The 19762-nt window shown below is 57.3% G+C and overlaps 2 protein-coding genes across 11 annotated transcripts in view; one reads left to right on the forward strand and one right to left on the reverse strand.

The window, feature by feature from the left end:
* Bcl9l (B cell CLL/lymphoma 9 like) overlaps window positions 1–15177 on the forward strand; it is a 29321-nt gene extending 14144 nt beyond the window's left edge. For 6 of the 10 annotated variants that reach the window (XM_023721038.1, XM_023721043.1, XM_023721042.1 and 3 more), the window contains exons 3-10: window positions 1494–1595; window positions 2882–3267; window positions 3848–3967; window positions 8138–8348; window positions 8477–8561; window positions 8643–10932; window positions 11284–11565; window positions 11955–15177. In XM_023721038.1, coding sequence (XP_023576806.1) covers window positions 1570–1595; window positions 2882–3267; window positions 3848–3967; window positions 8138–8348; window positions 8477–8561; window positions 8643–10932; window positions 11284–11565; window positions 11955–13048 — 4494 coding nt within the window. In that variant the 5' untranslated portion in view covers window positions 1494–1569 and the 3' untranslated portion in view covers window positions 13049–15177. The remainder of the gene's footprint in view (window positions 1–1493; window positions 1596–2881; window positions 3268–3847; window positions 3968–8137; window positions 8349–8476; window positions 8562–8642; window positions 10933–11283; window positions 11566–11954) is intronic. The other 4 variants (XM_023721044.1, XM_023721047.1, XM_023721045.1 and 1 more) reach the window with 2 other exon arrangements.
* A 1435-nt stretch (window positions 15178–16612) lies between these two features.
* Window positions 16613–19762, reverse strand: part of Cxcr5 (C-X-C motif chemokine receptor 5) — an 11426-nt gene continuing 8276 nt past the window's right edge. The window contains exon 2 of the mRNA XM_023721197.1: window positions 16613–17771. Coding sequence (XP_023576965.1) covers window positions 16704–17771 — 1068 coding nt within the window. The 3' untranslated portion in view covers window positions 16613–16703. The remainder of the gene's footprint in view (window positions 17772–19762) is intronic.

The following is a 19762-nucleotide window of genomic DNA, read 5'->3' on the forward strand; positions in this document are numbered from 1 at the left end:
GACCTCAGTTTCCTCATAGTGAAATGGGGGTAGTTTTGAGAATCAGCCAGGGTGTGAAGGTGACGGGCACTGGCTCATTTCTAAGCCTGGGTGTCCCTGCCTCCTTCCTTGCTATTTCCTGATTGTGATGCAGGAGGTGGGGGCAGCGAGCCAGGCATGGACTTTGGAACCTTCCTTGAGCAGCCTTCCTTCCCCAAGACAGGCTGCAGTAGGAAAGGCCTAGTGCTCCGGGGTTAGGTTAGGCTTAGACTCCCACGGGGTGCCAGGTGGGGCTCCCTCACCTTGAGGCCCTAGTGTAGCCTCCAGGTGTGTCTGGCCTGGTTTGTCACCAGACAGGGCTCCTGGGCCCGGTACTCTTTCCTTTCCCTCCACCCCTCTACCTTTTACCAGGATCGGCTGCTGGGGTAGGGGGGGTGAGCCTAGGGTGTTGGGCGAGGCGTCTGTGTTTGTGTAAGTTTGTCTGTCGGCGCACCTACACCCCGGAGTGGTTTCTTTGTGACTGTCAGGCTCATCAACTTTCTATGGCTCCCTCATGGCCCGGCCTCCGTCTTCTCTTCTGCTTCACACCCGCTCCAGCTCCACCCGAAGGGCCCCAGGGCTCCGCACCCCTCCAGGTCGCCTCTAGCTTCCTGGGCGCCCCGCGTGTCTTTTGTCTCCCTGTCCACGTGTGAGCTGTGTGTGTCAAGGTGCGGGTACTTGTGGGTCTCTGCGCCCTGGCCCGTCGGCACCCGGGAGCCGTCGAGCCCCTGCCCGACGTGTCTGCCCTGCACGCGGGCCCGGAAGCCACGCTGCAGCCCTGCCGGCCTCGCTCCTCGCTCGCCGCCTCGCAGACTCTGTCGCTGCTAGCTCGCTCGCTCGTGCTGCCTCTTGCTCCGGCTCTGCCGAGGGGGGCGGGGTGGGGTGCAGCGCGGGGGGAGGGGAGGCTCCTGCATTCTTGCGGTCTGGGAGGAATCTGAGCCAGCGTTACTGGTCTCCAGAAGAGCCCAGCTGCAGCCCCGGGGCCCCGCCAGGCCTCTCGCTGCCCGCCCGGGCCTGCTGGGATGGGCACGGGCTAGGCCTGGAGCTGGGGGCGGGGCGGGCCAGGGCCCCCACCCCGGCAGCCTCGCGGCTGGAGCGCCCTGGGGCAGGGCCCTGCGTGGGGCGGGGCGAGAGGGATTCCCGAGCCCTGGGTGAGGGGCGTGTCAGGAGCCCGAGTAGCCCCGGGCCTGAGCGCCCCACGCGGCACCTCCGCGGCCCAGCCTATTAGTGACCTCTGCGTCTGCAGCCCCTGGGGGTCGGGGAGGGGCTTGCTGCAGATTGCAAGCTCCCCGAGGGCAAGGTGCGGGAGGCATGGGGATTAGACTGGCTAAGGGGATCGAGACCCCATCTCCCAGTCGTCCCTTTTCAGTCCCATCCTACCCTTTACAGTCCATTAGTTGCAAGGCTGTTGGGGCTTCCCTTCTCCCTCCCCCTCCCCAAGTCACAAGTTTTCTTTTTGGGGCTTGTTGCTGCAGTCCGTGCTCCAGTACCGAGTACCTGGCTGGGCCCGGGGCACGCACAGGGGCCGTAGCCCCACTGTGTGTGGGAGCCATGAGGATCCTGGCTAACAAGACAAGGTGTGTGGGTGTCGTGGAGGGCGGGACGTGTGTTTGAGAGCGGGGAAGGGAAGGGCCCGGCGGTGATGGGCCAAGCGGTGCTGGCTTGGAGAACGAGTCCCTCCCCAGGCACCTGGCTCCCAGACCACCTTGCTGAATGCTACGGTGGGAATGCCCGGCCCAGGCAGGACCACCACTAGCCGTAGTAGTGCTTGGGCAAGGAGGCAGAGGGAACTGGCAGTCAGCGTGGGCTGCTACTGCCCCTTTTCCTTTCTAGCTCTTCCCTCTTAAAACGGTAGGGCAGGACCCCCCCCTTCCCCCCACAGTGGGGTCCGATGGCGCCCTCTGGCCTCGGACTAGCTGAAGGTGGGAGCTGGGGCGTGTGTGTGTGTGTGTGTGTGTCTGTGTCTGTGTGTCTGTGTGTCTGTGTGTCTGTGTGTATGTATGGAGGGGGGTGCCTGCTTCCCTCCGCCTCCCCGAGAGAAGCCGGCAGACAGGGCCAGGCGGCAGCAGCAGGACAGCAGAGCTGAAATAAATCTGAGCTGGTGTGGAATGAGGGGGGATAAATATCCTCTCCCGTGATGTGATCTTTCCAGCGGCTATTAATAGGTCTCCGGGGAGGGGGAGGCAGTGGGGGAAGCGGGCTGGAGCTTAAAGGGCCCGCAGCCGAGGCTGCAGGAATCCTTAGCTTGGAGCGACACTCCAGCCGGCCTGACACGCCGCTCCCCTCCCCCTCCTGCTCCTGCCTGCCTCCGGCCTGCCGGCCCACCCTTCTCCGGCCTGCCCCTCTGGCTCTGGGGAGCTATGGGGACCAGTGGGTGTCATTCTCAGCTATGCATTTCCTCACGTTCCCTGGGGAATGAGGCCGGGCATAAGCAGTGACTCACTGTCCAGTGGCCCTTCTCCGATGATGTGGGGACACATGGGAATTGAGGTTTGGGACCTTGAAAGTCCTAAGGAAGCAAACCCTTGAAGAAAAAGAAGGTGCTTAAGTACCTGTCAGGTGCTAGAGGAAAGGGATTGCCAAGGAATCTTGCAGTTTGATGGATATTGGGGCCTAGAAGTGGGAGGACTCTGTTAACTCAAGACCGTGGTTTTGGTTTGAATTGGGATGGGGGCACAGGGGAAGGTGCCCCATCTCAACCCCCCAGGTGTCAGAGAGCATTTAGTCTTGTCCAATAGGGAATAGCAAATGGTCTCGAAATGGCAGCAGCACTCCCCCCACTAGGTGAGACAGGTGAGTGGTTAAAGTCCGGGCCTGCACAGCCCCTCGAAGGATTAACTTTTTGTCTTGTACCTTCTCCCAGGTTACCCCACCCCAGGAGGAGAGAAGCTCCAGGGAGTCCGCCGCTGTCACCCCGCGGCCACTGCCCCCCTGCCCCAGCCAAGCCAATGCACCCAGAAAATAAATTGACCAATCATGGCAAGACAGGGAATGGCGGGGCCCAATCCCAGCACCAGAATGTGAACCAAGGACCCACCTGCAACCTGGGCTCCAAGGGCGTGGGGGCGGGGAGCCATGGGGCCAAGGCCAACCAGATCTCACCTAGCAACTCAAGTCTGAAGAACCCCCAGACAGGGGTGCCCCCCTTCAGCTCCCTCAAGGGCAAGGTGAAGAGGGAGCGGAGCGTGTCCGTGGACTCTGGAGAGCAGCGGGAGGCTGGGACCCCATCCCTGGATTCGGAGGCCAAAGGTACCCCATTTTCTTATTCCCAAGATCGTAACATCTTCTGCAGTCTGAGGTCCCTGCCCTCTTTACTCCTCCAGCATATAAGCACTACACCTTTCTCTTAGCCTCCTGCCACCCATGAAGGGCCAGGGCCACACAGAGAGATGGGATTTCCTGATTCACTGTCCCTCTGCCATCCTACCACAGCTCCAGAGCAGGAGGGAGGAGGTGCCCTGGGGTGAGGAGAAGATGCACACACCTCCTGGAGCTCCTGGTCTCCTAGTTTGGGGTTAGGGGGAGCCTTTTGGGAACGGGCTGGGGCCTGAAGAGACACAGCGGTTCCCCCTCCCCCCAAGCCCTAATTAGAACCAGTTGTGGTTGGGGATTATGCTGTGCTTGGTGTTGGGGGGGCAGGGAAGGGGAGACAGGCAGCCAGGGCTGAAGAGAAAAATCAGAAACAAATGGTGGTATAGTGGGGGCCAAGGAGTGGTGAAGTACCCACCGTGGTCTTGGGTGAGGCACTTGGAGAAGGGACCCATGGTTCAGGAGGACAGGGCCTGTGGGAGCTCACACTCTTACTCTTGCCTGCATCCTGCCTGGGCAGAGGTGGCACCCCGGAGTAAGCGGCGTTGTGTGCTGGAGCGGAAGCAGCCGTACAGTGGGGACGAATGGTGCTCCGGACCCGACAGCGAGGAGGAGGACAAGCCCATTGGGGCCACCCACAGTGAGTACTACCCATTGATGCGAGGAGGACATGGAGGCCTATGGTGCCCTGGGGAGTTGGTCCCTTGAGGATGCCCTCTGCTCTTCACCTGGGCTTCAGAGGGCTGAGCCAGAAGTGGCAAGTGCTGGGAGCCCAGGTTCCTTCTCACCTCTCACCTCAGTCTGTCCTTTGTACTGTGACAACCTGGTCCCTGCATTCTAGGTGCTCAGTGCCCATTTTTCGCTGGGAACTTAGCTGGAGAGAGGTTCTCTCAGGTAGCCCCTTTCCTGGCCACCTCACCTACACCTCTACCACGAATTCCTGGCCTATGCTGCCACCTACTGGTCAGCCTCAGGAGGGCGGTGAAAGTCCAGCCTCTGAGCTGAGATTGGCTCTGGGGTGCAAAGCAAAGCGTAATCTACTCAGCTGGGTGTGAGCTGACACTTGGCCTTGTCCGTGGTGCTCTTCCTAACCTCCCGTGGACTCCCAGTACTGCTCTGCTTTCTTTTTTTTTTTTTTTTTTTTTTTTTGCGCTTATGCCACTGAGCTATCTCCCCGGCCCTCTCTGCTTATTTTTTAAGTGATCTTTAAGTATCTGGGCCTTCTATGAGTGGTGGTAGAGAGCCAGGTATGACTTTTGCCCTTGAAGCTTGTACGCATTTATTTGATGTTTTTAGTAAAAGCTTATGCATGGCACGTTTCTCAGGTATAGCTTACATTTGTTTTGGGAGAGAGAGAGACAACTTGAATGCATAGGAAGAAACTAGAGAATGTTAAACTTTATGAGTTTTATGAAGGCAAAAAGAGGAAAAAAAGCCGATTATGCTCTATTGAATTTTATTTTATTTTATTATTTTTTCGGAACCAAGGATTGAACTCAGGCCCTTGCGTTTGCCAGGGAAGTGCTTATTCCACTGAGCCATCTCCCCGGCCCTGCTCTATTGAATCTTTGTAATAGCCCCAGGAGTGCGTATTACAATGCCTGTTACAAGTCTTATTTATTTATTTGGTATTTATTTATTTGGGAATTGAACTCAGGACCTTGCACTTGCCAGATAGGCGCTGTGCCATTGAGCTAGATCCCTGGCTTATGATGTCTGTTACAATGGAAGAAGCAGTCAGCAAATGCTGGGCAGGGTCACACATGCAGAAGGCTTTTACAGCTGGCCGGGACATCAAGGGCCATCTGGTGCCAGGTCCCCCTTTCCCTGACGCTACTGAACAGTGGTCCACAGGTGGTCCAAAAAGGTTTTTTGGCAGAAAATTCCAGTGGGGGAACTGCTTCCTGGATCAGGATTGCCCACCCCACCTTGCCACCCCAAATTCACTTTTACAACATTGAGACTGCGCCACTGTAGGACACTCGGAGGACACAGTAAGGTATGAAGAAGACATTGTGAAGCTCCCATACCCACAAGTGTGACTTTTAGCTGAAGGGCCAATGCATTCCTGAAGAGCTCTTAATGAAGGGGCAGGATAGCATAGACCTTGGTGGCCTATCCTCAGAGACCAGTCGGCCTGGATTTGCATCCTAGGGACTCCCCTTATTATTTGCATAAACTGGGGAAAGGACTTCAGTTTCTTCTTCTGTAAGAAAATCTTTATCGGGGCTGGAGAGATGGCTCAGTGGTCTAAAGCACCTACTTGAAACAAGCTTGGCAAAGCACAGGGACCGCGGTTCGATCCCCAGCACCACATGCCAGCCAGACCCGCCCCCTGGTGGGCTGAGCTGGCCACACACACACACAGTAAATAAATGTAATAAAAATAAATCAATATTTAAAAAAAAAAAGAAAAAAAAAAAAAAGAAAATCTTTATCTCCCAGGGTTGGTAGAGGAGTAAGTAAGCTTGTATTATTGCCCAGGAAGGTTCCTTACTGTATTAACCCCTGCTTCCCTCCCTGTGGCCTGTCCCCAGAAGCCTGTTGCATACCAAGCTTACACCTCCCTCTTCCAGGCAGTCCCATACATTGAGTTCACTTTCCCCCCAAACTTCTGGCTCTGCTTTTCTGACAGGGCCATTGTGGGGCCGCCAGCCAGGCTTTTCCAAAGGAGCCTGTTGCTGGGCCTGCTTAGGCAGTGTCTCATATTACCCGAGGTGCTGTTCCTGTCTGCCTGCCAGCCTCTTGGACTTGTACTTCTTGGTATGGGAGTGGATCGGCCCACTGGCCTAGACTCATTGGTGACCAGCTATGGATCTTTTCTGGGCTAAGACTGTGTGAGAGTCAAGCCTGTGACCGTGGAACAAACCTTCTCTTTGTGCGGAAGGTGGCTGGTCTATTCTGGGAGTGTTCCCAGTATGTCAGCTGGGGATATTGTGAAATATATATTTGGTTTTGTCCTATTTCCTGGCATTCAACTCCTAAAATCCTTGGAATCTTCAAAGTGATAAGTGTCTTGTATGCTAATGTGTTGACGGTGGTTGGCAGCTCTTACGGAACTTCTGGATGGGGACTGGTTCCTGAAAAGAGCAAGGCAGGAATACAGGGCTGGGACTTTTGGTCTTGCCTCACCTCTAACCTCTGGGGAAGGGAGAAAGGCTAAGGTTCAATGGATTATGTGTGGCCAGTGATTTAGTCAGTAATACCTAATGACATCTCAAAAAACAAAACAAAGCAAAACAAACAACCCCCCACAAAAAAAAACCCAAAAGATTGGCTTTGAGAAGTTTCTAAATAGTCAAATGTGTGGAGAGTAGGAGGGCAGGGTACCCAGAGAGGGTGCAGAAGCCCCCAACTCCTTCCCACTTGCCTGTCTCTCTGTATCTCTTCTCTGTTGCTGTTTGTAAGATCCTTTATGGTAAGCTGGTAATTGACAGGATTTTCTGGGTTCTGTGAGCTGTTCTAGCAAGTGAGTAGTATCTGAGGAGCGGGTCCTTGGAGTCCCGATTTACAAATCATTCACAGATAAAACAATCTGGGGCTGTGATCCTCATTAGAGGTGGCAGTAGTGATTGGGCCTCCGTCCTTAACCTGTGAGATCAGGCACTTTCTCCAATAGATAACGTCACAGTTAAATTGGAGGCTGCTCAACTGGTGGTCTCTGCTATGGAAGATTGGTTGCTGGCAGGGAGAAATCCACACACACTTCTTGGTGGCCACAGATCACAGACATGTGTTAGTAGGGTAACACATGTAACCCCAGCACTCAGAGAGAATGAGATCGGAGAATTATAAATTTGAGTCTGGTCTGGGCAACTTATAATTTTTTTTTTTTAAATTGCTTTTTTTTTTTTTTAACATTTATTTATTTATGTGTGTGTGTGTGTGTGTGTGTGGCCAGCTCAGCCCACCAGGGGCGGGGCTGGCTGGCATGTGGTGCTGGGGGATCGAACTGCGGTCCCTGTGCTTTGCCAAGCTTGTTCCAAGTAGGTGCTTTAGACCACTGAGCCATCTCTCCAGCCGCCGGCAACTTATAATTTTTTTTTTAATTTTATTTATTTATTTTATGTGCGTGTGTGTGTGTGTGTGTGTGTGGCCAGCTCAGCCCACCAGGGGGCGGGGCTGGCTGGCATGTGGTGCTGGGGGATTGAACCGCAGTCCCTGTGCTTTGTTAAGCTTGTTCTAAGTAGGTGCTTTAGACCACTGAGCCATCCCACCAGCCCCAACTTATAACTTAACAAGATTTTGTTTCAAAATAAAAAAAGGGACTGGGGGTGTAGCTTAATGTGAAGACCTTGGGTTCAGATCCTAGTACTGGAAAAGCGAAACAAAACAGGACAAAACCCTGGGCATGCTGGTGCGCATCTAGTCCCAGCACTCTGGGAGACTCAGGCAGGAAGAGTGCTGTGAGTTTGAGGCCAGCCTGGGCTACAAAGTGAGTTCAAGGTCAGCTTGAACAGTGTAGTGAGACTGACTAAAAAAAACCAGCAAACTCCAAGAAGTCTTCTATGTTGATTGTTGAGAGCTCACAGCTGTAAATATCTTGTGACACATCGGGCACCTGGGAGCTGTAGTGAGGCCACACTTTTGGTGCTGTCCTCTCTACCGGCCACCACTCTTACCATTCTGGGCAAAGACCAGGCAGGGGAAGCTCAGTATATAAACAAGAGCGGTGTACACCTCAGACTGCAGCCACAGTTGGCCTGTGGGCACTGCCTCCAAGGCGGTGGGCATCTCTAGGCCAAGGCGCCGCTGATCCTCTTGCGTCTGGGTCGCTCACCCTGTTTCCCTGTTCTTTCTCTTTCTGCAGATTGTAATGTAGCAGATCCGGCTATGGCGGCCCCACAGCTGGGTCCCAGCCAAACTGCCCAGCTGCCCCTCAGTGAGAGCAGCGCACCAGGTCCTCCACATGGGCCCCCACCAGGCCTTCGGCCTGATGGCCCTGGGGCCGGGGCCGGGGGTGTCCCTGGAAAGCCTCCCTCGCAGTTCGTGTATGTCTTCACTACCCACCTGGCCAACACGTAAGTGCCTGTCTGCCCAGTGCCCCTTGGGAGTGAATAGGAGGAGCAGGGCATAGGGTGGGGCCAGTGAGGCCGGGGCTCCTCTCTGCCCACCTCTCTGACTGTCCATGCCCGACACTCTGGTGCAGAGCTGCGGATGCAGTGCTGCAGGGTCGGGCAGACTCCATCCTCGCCTACCACCAGCAGAACGTGCCCCGGGCCAAGCTGGACCAGGTGAGTCGGATGGCCCGTTGGCTGTCAGGTGGGTTGGAACGTCCCTTCGCAGTTTCATGCTCTGCCTTTGTGTTCCTGCAGGCTCCCAAAGTGCCACCCACCCCAGAACCGCTACCCTTGAGCACACCATCAGCAGGCACCCCGCAGTCCCAGCCACCTCCACTGCCACCGCCACCGCCCTCTGCCCCTGGCAGTGCCCCCCCTGCACTACCCCCGGAGGGGCCTCCTGAGGACACCAGTCAGGACCTGGCCCCCAACTCGGTGGGCGCTGCCAGCACGGGTGGTGGGACTGGGGGTACCCACCCTAACACCCCAACAGCTGCCACTACTAACAACCCCCTGCCTCCTGGAGGGGACCCTAGCAGTGCTCCTGGCCCCGCACTGCTGGGGGAGGCCACCCCCACAGGAAATGGGCAGCGCGGCCTGGTGGGCTCTGAGGGCCTGTCCAAAGAGCAGCTGGAGCATCGGGAGCGTTCCCTGCAGACACTGCGAGACATTGAGCGGCTGCTGCTCCGAGGCGGGGAGACCGAGCCTTTCCTCAAGGGGCCCCCTGCAGGCACAGGCGAGGGCGGCCCTCCAGCACAAGCTCCTCCTGCCCCTCAGCAGCCCCCCACTGGCCCCCCCAGTGGGCTGAAGAAGTACGAGGAGCCCTTGCAGTCCATGATTTCGCAGACACAGAGCCTCGGGGGATCCCCGCTGGAGCATGACGTGCCTGGGCACCCCCCAGGTGGGGACATGGGGCAGCAGATGAACATGATGATGCAAAGACTGGGCCAGGACAGCCTGACGCCCGAGCAGGTGGCCTGGCGCAAGCTGCAGGAAGAGTACTACGAGGAGAAGCGCCGGAAGGAGGAGCAGATTGGGCTGCATGGGGGTCGACCTCTGCAGGACATGATGGGCATGGGTGGCATGATGGTGAGGGGGCCCCCGCCTCCCTATCATAGCAAGCCTGGGGATCAGTGGCCCCCTGGAATGGGTGCGCAGCTGCGAGGGGCCATGGATGTCCAAGATCCCATGCAGCTCCGCGGTGGACCTCCTTTCCCTGGCCCCCGGTTCCCAGGCAACCAGATGCAACGGGTGCCCGGGTTTGGGGGTATGCAGAGTATGCCAATGGAGGTGCCCATGAATGCCATGCAGAGGCCTGTGAGGCCAGGCATGGGCTGGACGGAAGACTTGCCTCCCATGGGGGGGCCTGGCAATTTTGCCCAGAATGCCGTGCCCTACCCAGGTGGGCAGGGTGAGGCAGAGCGATTTATAACCCCTCGGGTCCGGGAGGAGCTGCTACGACACCAGCTGCTGGAGAAGCGATCTATGGGCATGCAGCGCCCCCTGGGCATGGCCGGCGGTGGCATGGGGCAGAGCATGGAGATGGAGCGGATGATGCAGGCTCACCGGCAGATGGATCCCACCATGTTCCCCGGGCAGATGGCTGGTGGCGAAGGCCTGGCAGGCACTCCAATGGGCATGGAGTTCGGTGGTGGCCGGGCCCTCCTGAGCCCTCCCATGGGGCAGTCTGGGCTGAGGGAGGTGGAGCCCCCCATGGGGCCAGGCAACCTCAACATGAACATGAATGTGAACATGAATATGAACATGAACCTGAATGTACAGATGACTCCGCAGCAGCAGATGCTGATGTCGCAGAAGATGCGGGGCCCTGGAGACATGATGGGACCCCAGGGCCTCAGCCCTGAGGAGATGGCCCGAGTTCGGGCCCAGAACAGCAGCGGCATGATGGGCGGCCCACAGAAGATGCTTATGCCTTCGCAGTTTCCCAACCAGGGCCAGCAGGGATTCTCTGGGGGACAGGGACCCTACCAAGCCATGCCTCAGGATATGGGCAATGCCCAAGACATGTTCAGCCCTGACCAGGGCTCAATGCCTATGGGTACTGTGGGCACCACCCGGCTTAGCCACATGCCTTTGCCAGCTGCACCTAATCCTCCCGGGTCTGTGCATTCAGCCCCCAGCCGGGGGCTGGGCAGGCGGCCCTCAGACCTCACCATCAGTATTAATCAGATGGGTTCGCCAGGCATGGGGCACCTGAAGTCGCCCACCCTTAGCCAGGTGCACTCACCCCTGGTCACCTCGCCCTCTGCCAACCTCAAGTCGCCCCAGACTCCCTCGCAGATGGTGCCCTTGCCTTCTGCCAACCCTTCAGGACCTCTCAAGTCACCCCAGGTTCTCAGCTCCTCTCTCAATGTCCGCTCACCCACTGGCTCACCCAGCAGGCTCAAGTCTCCCTCCATGGCGGTGCCTTCTCCAGGCTGGGTTGCCTCACCCAAGACAGCCATGCCCAGCCCAGGGGTCTCCCAGAATAAGCAGCCGCCTCTCAACATGAACTCTTCCTCTACCCTGGGCAACATGGAGCAGGGTGAGTCAGCTGGGTGGGCATGTGGGTGCTGGGCCTGTGATGGGTGCCTCGTGGGTGGGCCACACTGAGGCAGGTGGAGGCAGCTGTGTTGGGCTTTTTTTTAGGGGTATGAGGTAGGTGGGTGTGTAGGATTGCAGGTCCCCACTTGCAACTTGAGATCTCTTCTCTGCCTGGGGCCTGAGACAGCAGGAATTGCTTGAAGATGGGAAGGGTGCGGTGAACGTGGGGGCAAGGGCTATGGGTGTTTCTGGAGGCGTCCGTTGGAGATCTTCAGGGCTGACCTCTTCCCAGTATGAGCAGCTAAACTTTTTCTCTGTAGTCACCACCCTGCCGTCTCCCTGGTTTCTGTAGGTGCCCTTCAACCCAGTGGCCCCCGGAGCAGCTCCTCAGTGCCTCCTGCCAACCCTCCCAGTGGTCTCATGAACCCCAGTCTGCCATTCACTTCCTCCCCGGACCCCACGCCTTCCCAGAACCCCCTGTCACTGATGATGTCCCAGATGTCCAAGTACGCCATGCCTAGCTCCACCCCACTCTACCACAATGCCATCAAGACCATTGCCACCTCAGACGACGAGCTGCTGCCCGATCGGCCCCTGCTAGCACCCCCGCCACCACCGCAGGGCTCTGGGCCAGGTATGAGGACAGGCAGGGGGCACTAGAAATGGGAAGGGGTGTGCATGGGTAGCGGCTGCCCTGTGGTCACGCTGGCCGTTCCATGCTTCCACAGGGGTGTGAGGCCCAGGACCTATTCCTACTTTTGCAGTCATTTAGTAAAATGCAGCCAGAGCACTTGAATGGGCTTTACAGGGCCTCTCACACATCCGTAGCAAAGGCCATGACGTGGACTCTCTCTGGGCTTCCAGCTCAGGGGCCTTGGGACCCTGCCATGAGAGCCAAAGGGGGTAGTGGTGAGAGTGGGTGCCCTGGCACCACCACCTGACTGGGGGGTAGGGAGGAACTGGGCCCCCACGTCCCCTAGCCAGAAGCCCACAGTGCCTGACTCCCCTGTCTTCTCTTCTCAGGTATCAGCAACAACCAGCCCAACCAGATGCACCTGAACTCCGCGGCTGCCCAGAGCCCCATAGGCATGAACCTGCCAGGCCAGCAGCCCCTGTCCCATGAGCCCCCACCTACCATGCTGCCCTCCCCCACCCCCCTGGGCTCCAACATTCCACTACACCCCAGTGCACAGGGGGCAGGGGGGCCCCCTCAGAACTCCATGCTGTTGGCTCCAGGGGGCCCAGACCCCCTGAATGCCCCCTGCGGCCCTGTGCCCAGCTCCTCCCAGATGGTGCCCTTCCCCCCTCGGCTACAGCAGCCCCATAGTGCCATGGCCCCTGCTGGGGGTGGTGGTGGGGGCCCTGGCATGCAGCAGCACTACCCTTCAGGCATACCCCTTCCCCCAGAGGACATGCCCAGCCAGCCACCAGGCCCCATGCCCCCCCAGCAGCACCTGATGGGCAAAGGCATGGCTGGGCGCATGGGTGACGCATACCCGCCGGGGGTGCTCCCCGGGGTGGCATCAGTGCTGAACGACCCAGAGCTCAGCGAGGTGATCCGACCTACCCCGACCGGGATCCCTGAGTTTGACTTGTCAAGGATCATCCCCTCTGAGAAGCCAAGCAGCACCCTCCAGTACTTCCCCAAGAGCGAGAACCAGCCCCCCAAGGCCCAGCCCCCCAATCTGCATCTCATGAACCTACAGAACATGATGGCGGAGCAGACCCCCTCTCGGCCCCCCAACCTGCCAGGCCAGCAGGGCGTCCAGCGGGGGCTCAACATGTCCATGTGCCACCCCGGACAGATGTCCTTGCTGGGCAGGACAGGTGTGCCCCCACAGCAGGGCATGGTGCCCCACGGCCTGCACCAGGGGGTCATGTCCCCACCACAAGGCCTCATGACCCAGCAGAATTTCATGCTCATGAAACAGCGCAGTGTGGGGGGCGAGGTCTACAGCCAGCCCCCCCACATGCTCTCCCCACAGGGCTCACTCATGGGCCCCCCACCCCAGCAGAACCTGATGGTGTCCCACCCGCTGCGGCAGCGCAGCGTGTCTCTGGACAGCCAGATGGGCTACCTCCCGGCGCCGGGCAGCATGGCCAACCTGCCCTTTTAGGAGCCCCTGTGGGGGCTCAAGCGGGGCACTGTTGCACATATGCTAACCTTAAGAGTTTCTTCCCTCCAGTGTTGGGATGGCCTGGGTCCAGGGGTGGGTTGGAGGGGGTGGGAGGGGCTGGTGTGGGAAGTGGCATTTGTGGAAACCAGATGTGCTGGCATCTTAGGGGGAGGTGGCAGAGTGGGGTGGGGGGGTTCCGGATTGGGGTTTGTTCCATTTTGGCCACCAGGATGCCCCTTCCCTGCCTTCCTAATTCCTATGGAGACTCTGCTTTCCCTTTCTTTGCAGCCCCTCCCCTTCTCAGCTGTGTTGGGTCCTTGGGGGAGAAAGGGTGTCCCCTGTTCCTGCTGCTGTCTCATTGTCAAGCGCCGAGCTCCTTTTCTCCTCTCGTTCCTCTGCTCCTACCCGTCTTCCCTTGTGTTTTTTCCTGCCTCATTCCCTCTCACTGCTGACGAGGCTGACCCCCTCTCCTAATACCCCTTGCAGGCGGCTGGCCAGGTGGGCAGGTGCCAGCCAGAGCTGTAAATAGAGCGCTGCGCTTTTGTGCTGGTTTGTGTGTGTGCTGTATTTCTGTGTTTTGATAGAAGTCATAAAAAGGATAAAAGAAACCCTTCCCCCTCTTCAAGTGATTGCCCCCTTCATTTCCCTGGACCCAGAGACATGCAGTCTTACACACCCACCTACTGTACAGTGTCTCTGGGTCCATAAAGGACACCATTTCTGTCCCCTCTCCAAGTGGTAAGATGACATAGGTACCCCACACCTAAACTGAGGTCAGACCACTAAGGCTTCCATCTGTGAGCCCCAGTAGGGCTGCGACATCCCCAGGGCAGCAGTCTGTCTGTTGCTGAGTGACTCGTGGAGAACGTGTGTGCATGTTCACCACACCAGTCACACAGGGTGGTGGCTTCCCGCTGTAGAGGTCTGGGTGCCCCTGCTGCTACGTCTTAGCCAGAACTTGAAGCCCTTTGTCTCCAGTTTGGGATGCAGGAAAAGAGGACAGGGCAGCATCTGTGGCCCCTTGAGTGGAGCCAGGGAGGGCTTGGTGGTACTGGAGCCTGTGGCTGCCCTGGCTCTGGGCCAGGTAATGGCCAGGGAATCTGAATGGGGCTCAGCCACTTTTCCTCCAGCCTCTAACCCTCAGGATGGAGTGGAGGAGGGGCTGGGACTGCCCCCCCACCCCTGCCTACCCATTCCCTGGCTCAGTCCTTCTGCCCAGGGCTCAGGGCTGTGTGCCATCTGTCAGTGCTCACCCAGGCGCAGCCTATGCTCCCCCTCAGTCCCCTCCTACCTTCCCAGGAGAGAGCCTCATCCCCCACTGGTCAGAGCTGAAGCCATAAGGGACTGGGTGTTTTGACTCCATTGGCCCTAGGAGTAAGAAACTTCTCTTTTTCTCACTTCCTTTCCTGCCCCATGAGGTGGTGGGGCAGTTCTCTGGCCGGAACCCCCTTGCGTCCCACCTGCCCAGCCAAAGGGCCATTCTAGAACAGGGTGTCTTCTCCTGAAGCCTGTCCCCAGCCTTCCTGACCTGCAGGGCCTGGTCTCACCTTGGCAGCTGTAATAAAAGGGAATCGTGCCCACTTCTCCCAGTCTGGTGCTGACCTCTTAGTCCACCGCCAGCTAGGTCAAGCGCCACTTCCTCCTCTCAGGCTGGCTGTTGGCTCCTGATGGCCCCAGTGTCTCCCGGGGCTATGGCCTGCGTCTCTGCTGGGGGAGCACTTGCCTTCCATCCTGCCAGGCATCCTGCCTGCCTCTGCTGGGGCCCTGAGCCTCACCCCTGTCCCAAGACTGCCCGAACTGTCTTACTCTTAAGTGTTTCCAGCCCCAGGAGAGGGCTTAGACCGCAAGGGACCCACCGCCTCCTGGTCCCCTCTGCTCCCACCTCCGCCACTCGCTACCAGGTGAGCTCTGCTGGCCAGCCTTTCTCCTCCATCTGTGGCCATATCCCCAGCCATTTTGTACCATTATATAAATATATATATATAAATATAAATATATAAATACAATTATGTGAAGACATCTTCTTGGTTTTTATTTTGAAACAATTTTTAGGCTTGTTCCGGGGGTCTCTGTGCTGCCTGTACTGTATTGACCTGTTTTATAGGTGCCTTTTTATTAAAAAGAAAATTCAAAATCCAGCCTGTCGCTGTTTTGCTTCTGTGTCTGGTTCCTCTACTATCCAGCTTGCTATTAAAATGCCTGGAGCATAAAGGGGACCACAGGGCTTCCCCATCATTGCACGGTAAGGACGCAGCCTTCTGGGTCACAGCCCTGATTTTCCGGTAGGGGCCCTCCAGGGAGGTTGCTGAGGACTAGGAACCCAGATAGGCCCTCAGCAGGTGGTGTGTGTGTGTGTGTGTGTGTGTGTGTGTGTGTGTGGTGGGGTGACTCCCACCTCAGTCTAAGTTGAGAGGGGGAAGGAGAGCCCGGAAGTGCCTGACAGGCCTCCCTAAGCACGGAGCAGCTTCCTCTGGTTCCATCTGAGTGGTATCCTCTCAGGGCCAGGGCAGCTTTCCGGGGTCTGGGGACTTCCCTGACCAGGACTGGCTTTCACACTACCCTACCTACGGTAACCTGGGGGTGGGGCGCTGGATGAGATGACTTCCAGAGGCCTCCTTTAGTCTGTCTTTCTCCCCTCTGCTCCATTCTGACTTTTAGCTAAGTGCATCTTCTGCTGCGGCCTGAAGCCCTCTGCTGTTCTAGTTTTAGAGGGCCTGTAGATCGTGGAAGGGAGCCAAGGCTACCTTCTTCCCCATCAGTACTCAGAATCTGCCAGGGCCCTGGATCCTCTCTCTTCATGTCCATCCTGGGGAGCTTTCCACCCACTTCCATCTGGTGGTCCCTGGGCAGAGGTAGAAGCTGGTTTTGATTTATATTGTCCCCTTTGGGGACAGGGGAAGGAGGTTTTCCATTCCTCCACTAGATTTCTTTCCTGGCTCTCCCTCAGTTCCCGACTAGGGCTCTTGCTGCCTTCTGTAGGCACCTGGAGTCTGTTCCAGTCTGTAGGCCAGGACCCAGTGACATGGGGTTGAACCAGGGCTGTGTTGCTCACAGCCAGGGCAGCTACTTAAGGAGAAGCAATTCAGCCTTCCCACTCCAGACAGCTGAAGGGCTGCTGTCCTGGCAGAATGTCTGAGCGTAAGGGCCTGAGACATGAAGGCCACGCTGCTGCCAGCTGGCCATCCCTCACTCAGCCTTAACCTGGACTCATCCTCTGCGTCCAGCTTCTCCTGGCTTTGTTCAGCAAATGATCCCAGAAGTGAGGTGAGTGGCTGTGACTGAGCAGCCCTGAGATGGTGGAGGAGGACATTCTGGGAGGGGACTGACTTGCCTTCTTGGCCAGGCTTAAAGTAGAAATGGTTCTTGGGCTTTGGCTGGTGAGGACAGGAGAAGGTGTGCGGGGTCCTCTTAGCTCAGGGGGATGTAGACGGGTACAGACAGCCTTTGCCTTTCGGATGCTTTCTCCTCCTTGGGCTTTGGCCCAGCCCCAGGGGTGGTAGAAGAGCTGCAGGGACATCCTCAAGGAGGGCTGCTTCATCTTGCTGCTACTGGGACACTGACCTGCATGGCTCTTAGGATGCCAGCTCCTGTTGGAAGAGGTTCCAGCATTCCTGAATGTCCCAAGGGAAGCAGAAACAAAGGGGAGTGCTGGGGCCTAGAAGGTGGTGAGGGAGGTGGCATTCTCTGACTCAGAGAGACTGCTCTTGCGCCAGCTGGGGAGGAGCTGGCACAGGGAGGCAGGGCCGGCACAGCCCAGCTTGGTCAGAAGCCGAGATAGGTCACTGCGAAACTTCACGCCAGCGAAGGTGTACAGCATGGGATTGAGGCAGCAGTGAGCCAGACCCAGGAACTCACACATGGTGATAGCCACAGGGAGATAGCCATTCAGCTCACAGCTGTTGTCCACAGCCTTCAGCCTTGCCAGGGTGTCCAGGAAGATGACGATATGGTAGGGTGACCAGCAGAGAAAGAAGATGCTGGTCACCAGGATGGCCACCCTGACCGCCTTCTGCCTTTGAGGGCGTCGCTGGGCCTGGCAAAGTCTGTGCACCACCCCTACATAGCACCAGCCCATCACCAGCATAGGCAGCAAGAAGCCCCCAACGTGGTAGAGGAAGCGGGAGGTGAACCAGGCTTTGGTTTCGGCTTGGTTCTCTTGGGAGAAGGTACAACGTGGCAGGGAATCGTTGTGATGGGGTTGGCTGACCTTGGCGAAGAGAATCTCTGGCAATGCAAAGAGGAAGCCCGCCAGCCAGATGGCTGCACAGGTGATGTGGATGGAGAGGAGGCGGCGGTGGCGGTAGGCATGGACGGCGTGGACGATGGCCAGATAGCGGTCCACAGCGATGCAGGCCAGGAGCAGGCTGCTGCAGTAGAAGTTGATCTTGTGCAGAGCAATCACAGTTTTGCAGAGGAAGGTGCCCAGGACCCAGCCCACTGAACCCTCAGCCACGGCAAACGGCAGGATGAAGACCAGCAGGAGGTCAGCCACCGCCAAGTGGAACAGGAAGGTCTCGGTGGAGCTACGCGTCTGCCGGTGCCGCTCCAACACCACCAGCACCAGGATGTTGCCCATCATGCCCAGGAGGAAGATGAAGCTGTAGGCCACTGGCATGAACACGGCCTTGAAGGAGCTCAGAAGGGGTCCCTCGGCTGTGGAGCACAAGTAGTTCTCCAGGAAAGGGCTCTCCGTGCTGTCAGTGTAGTTCGCCAGTTCTTTGTACTGCCAGGGCAGAAGGCAAGAGTGTGAGAACTGTGGACCCTGGCTGTCTTCTCCTCCAGAAACCCTACCTTTCATCTAGATTTTTCTGTCTCACTAGGCTAACTGCATTCCAGTACGTCCCACTCACCATATGCCAAATTTCCTTGGTATTCCCTTGAATAAATCATTTTGTTTTTTCCAGTTTTCTTTTTCCTCTTTCTCTGGGGTGCTGGGGATCAAACCCAGGGCATCACACATGCTAGGATCGTGTGCTACATCCCAGCCTGGGCCTTCAGCTTTTGCTCTGTAAAAGGCATTAATCCTTCACAGGGCAGCAGTGAGGATGAAAGGAGATGGATGGTGGGGTTGAGGTTGAGCTTGCAAACAGGCCGGCTGCGCATGTGTTTATGTGTCCCCAGGTATGGAAGACTGCAGGCTTGGGGACTGGGGCTGGTTGGGATGAAGGTTATCTGCTCTAATTGTGAACAGAGCAGCAATCACTGAAACCTAGGGACCTGCTGCAGAGAAGGGCAGGTGGGTGCGGACATGGCCTGAAAGCTTCCTCTTAACTTGTCCCCTATTCCTCACTGGGGTCACTAATGCTGACGTTGTGGTGGTCATGGCCTCTCACCTGCTGTGATCCATGCAAGAAGCTCAAGGGATAGAACAGCACCCTTTCTGGCTTGTCTTACTAAAGATCACTAAAGACCACTCTCCCCCTCCTCCAGAGCCAACACTCCCTCCACTGAGCAGCCCTGCCTGAGATTCCTCTAAAGGCTTTCGGGAGGGCAGCACACGCAGCACCCATGACCACTTCCCATCCCTTGCAGATTCCCCAAGCCAGGGAGACAGGAAGCAGAAAGCTCAGAAACAGAGAGAGAGAGAGAGGCAGAGGAAGGGAGGGAGACCAGGCTAAGGGGAGAGAGGGAGTCAGTTCTGCTCGGAGGGGGCGGGCCTGCGGTACCTCCGGAAGTTCCCGCCTCCCCGCCCTCCTGCCTCTCCATCACCTCCCACCTTCGTCGCCCCAGGGCTCAGGTTGTTTACCACTAACCGCAGAGGAAGACATGGTGCCTGTTTTCATACCTTTCACTCACAGCTGCCCCTGCACCTGTTCCCACCGCCCAGCTCGGCTCTTCCCACCCTCCCCTGGCCAGCCCCCTTCCCGTGCAATGCAAAACCAAGGGTACTCAACCTCAGTGGGTTCAAAAGGCAACTCAATAAATGACTAACCCCAAGGAGGCAAGGAGTGGGATGGGGAAGTCTGCCGCCCCATAGACCCCTTTGAGGAGCCTGGGGGTCTCCAGCCAGCAGTTCACTGGCTACAACAGGACTTTTCTGCAAGCAGGGGCCCCAAGTGTAGGTCATCTGGACTCGCAATGGTGGGCCAACACCCCCTTCCATCCTTCTCTCTGGCCCTTGGAGCAGGTGACGCGTAAGATGGGGGTAGGAGGATGCACGGTGCAGGGGCAAAGCCGTTACCACCTCCCCAGCGTTGTCCCTTGCACCATGGCCCACTGCAGCCCTCCTTCATCCACCTTGCTGGGTCCCCTTCCTGACAACTGTTCCACTCCTGTCCACTTCCTGCAAGGAAAATTGTCCTTGTGGAAGCCAGTGTTCTCAGCATAAATTCCAGCTTGGCGTATTGAGCACGTGCTGTTCAGCTACTTGGGAGGTGGAGGGAGGGGCTTCTGTTTTAGGAGCCCACAACTTGGAGACCAGCGTGGGCAACATAGTGAGACCTCATCTCAAAAAGCAAAACCAAAAATGAAACGACACACATATCATCATATAAGGGACCTGCTTCATGTCCTTGACTGTTTCCTGTCACCAGAAGACAGTGATTTTCTTTTATTTTAATCTCGTTTTTGTTCTGTTTGGAGACAAGGTCTCCATGTCTTTCGGGCTGACTTTGAACTCACTATGTAGCTCAGGATGGCCATGAGCTCACAGCGATCGTCATGCCTCATTCTTCGAAGTAGTGGGATTACAAGGGTGAACTGCCATGCTAGCTT

The sequence above is a fragment of the Octodon degus genome, unplaced genomic scaffold, assembly GCF_000260255.1.
Source record: "Octodon degus isolate 3935 unplaced genomic scaffold, OctDeg1.0 scaffold00080, whole genome shotgun sequence".
Taxonomy (NCBI): domain Eukaryota; kingdom Metazoa; phylum Chordata; class Mammalia; order Rodentia; family Octodontidae; genus Octodon; species Octodon degus.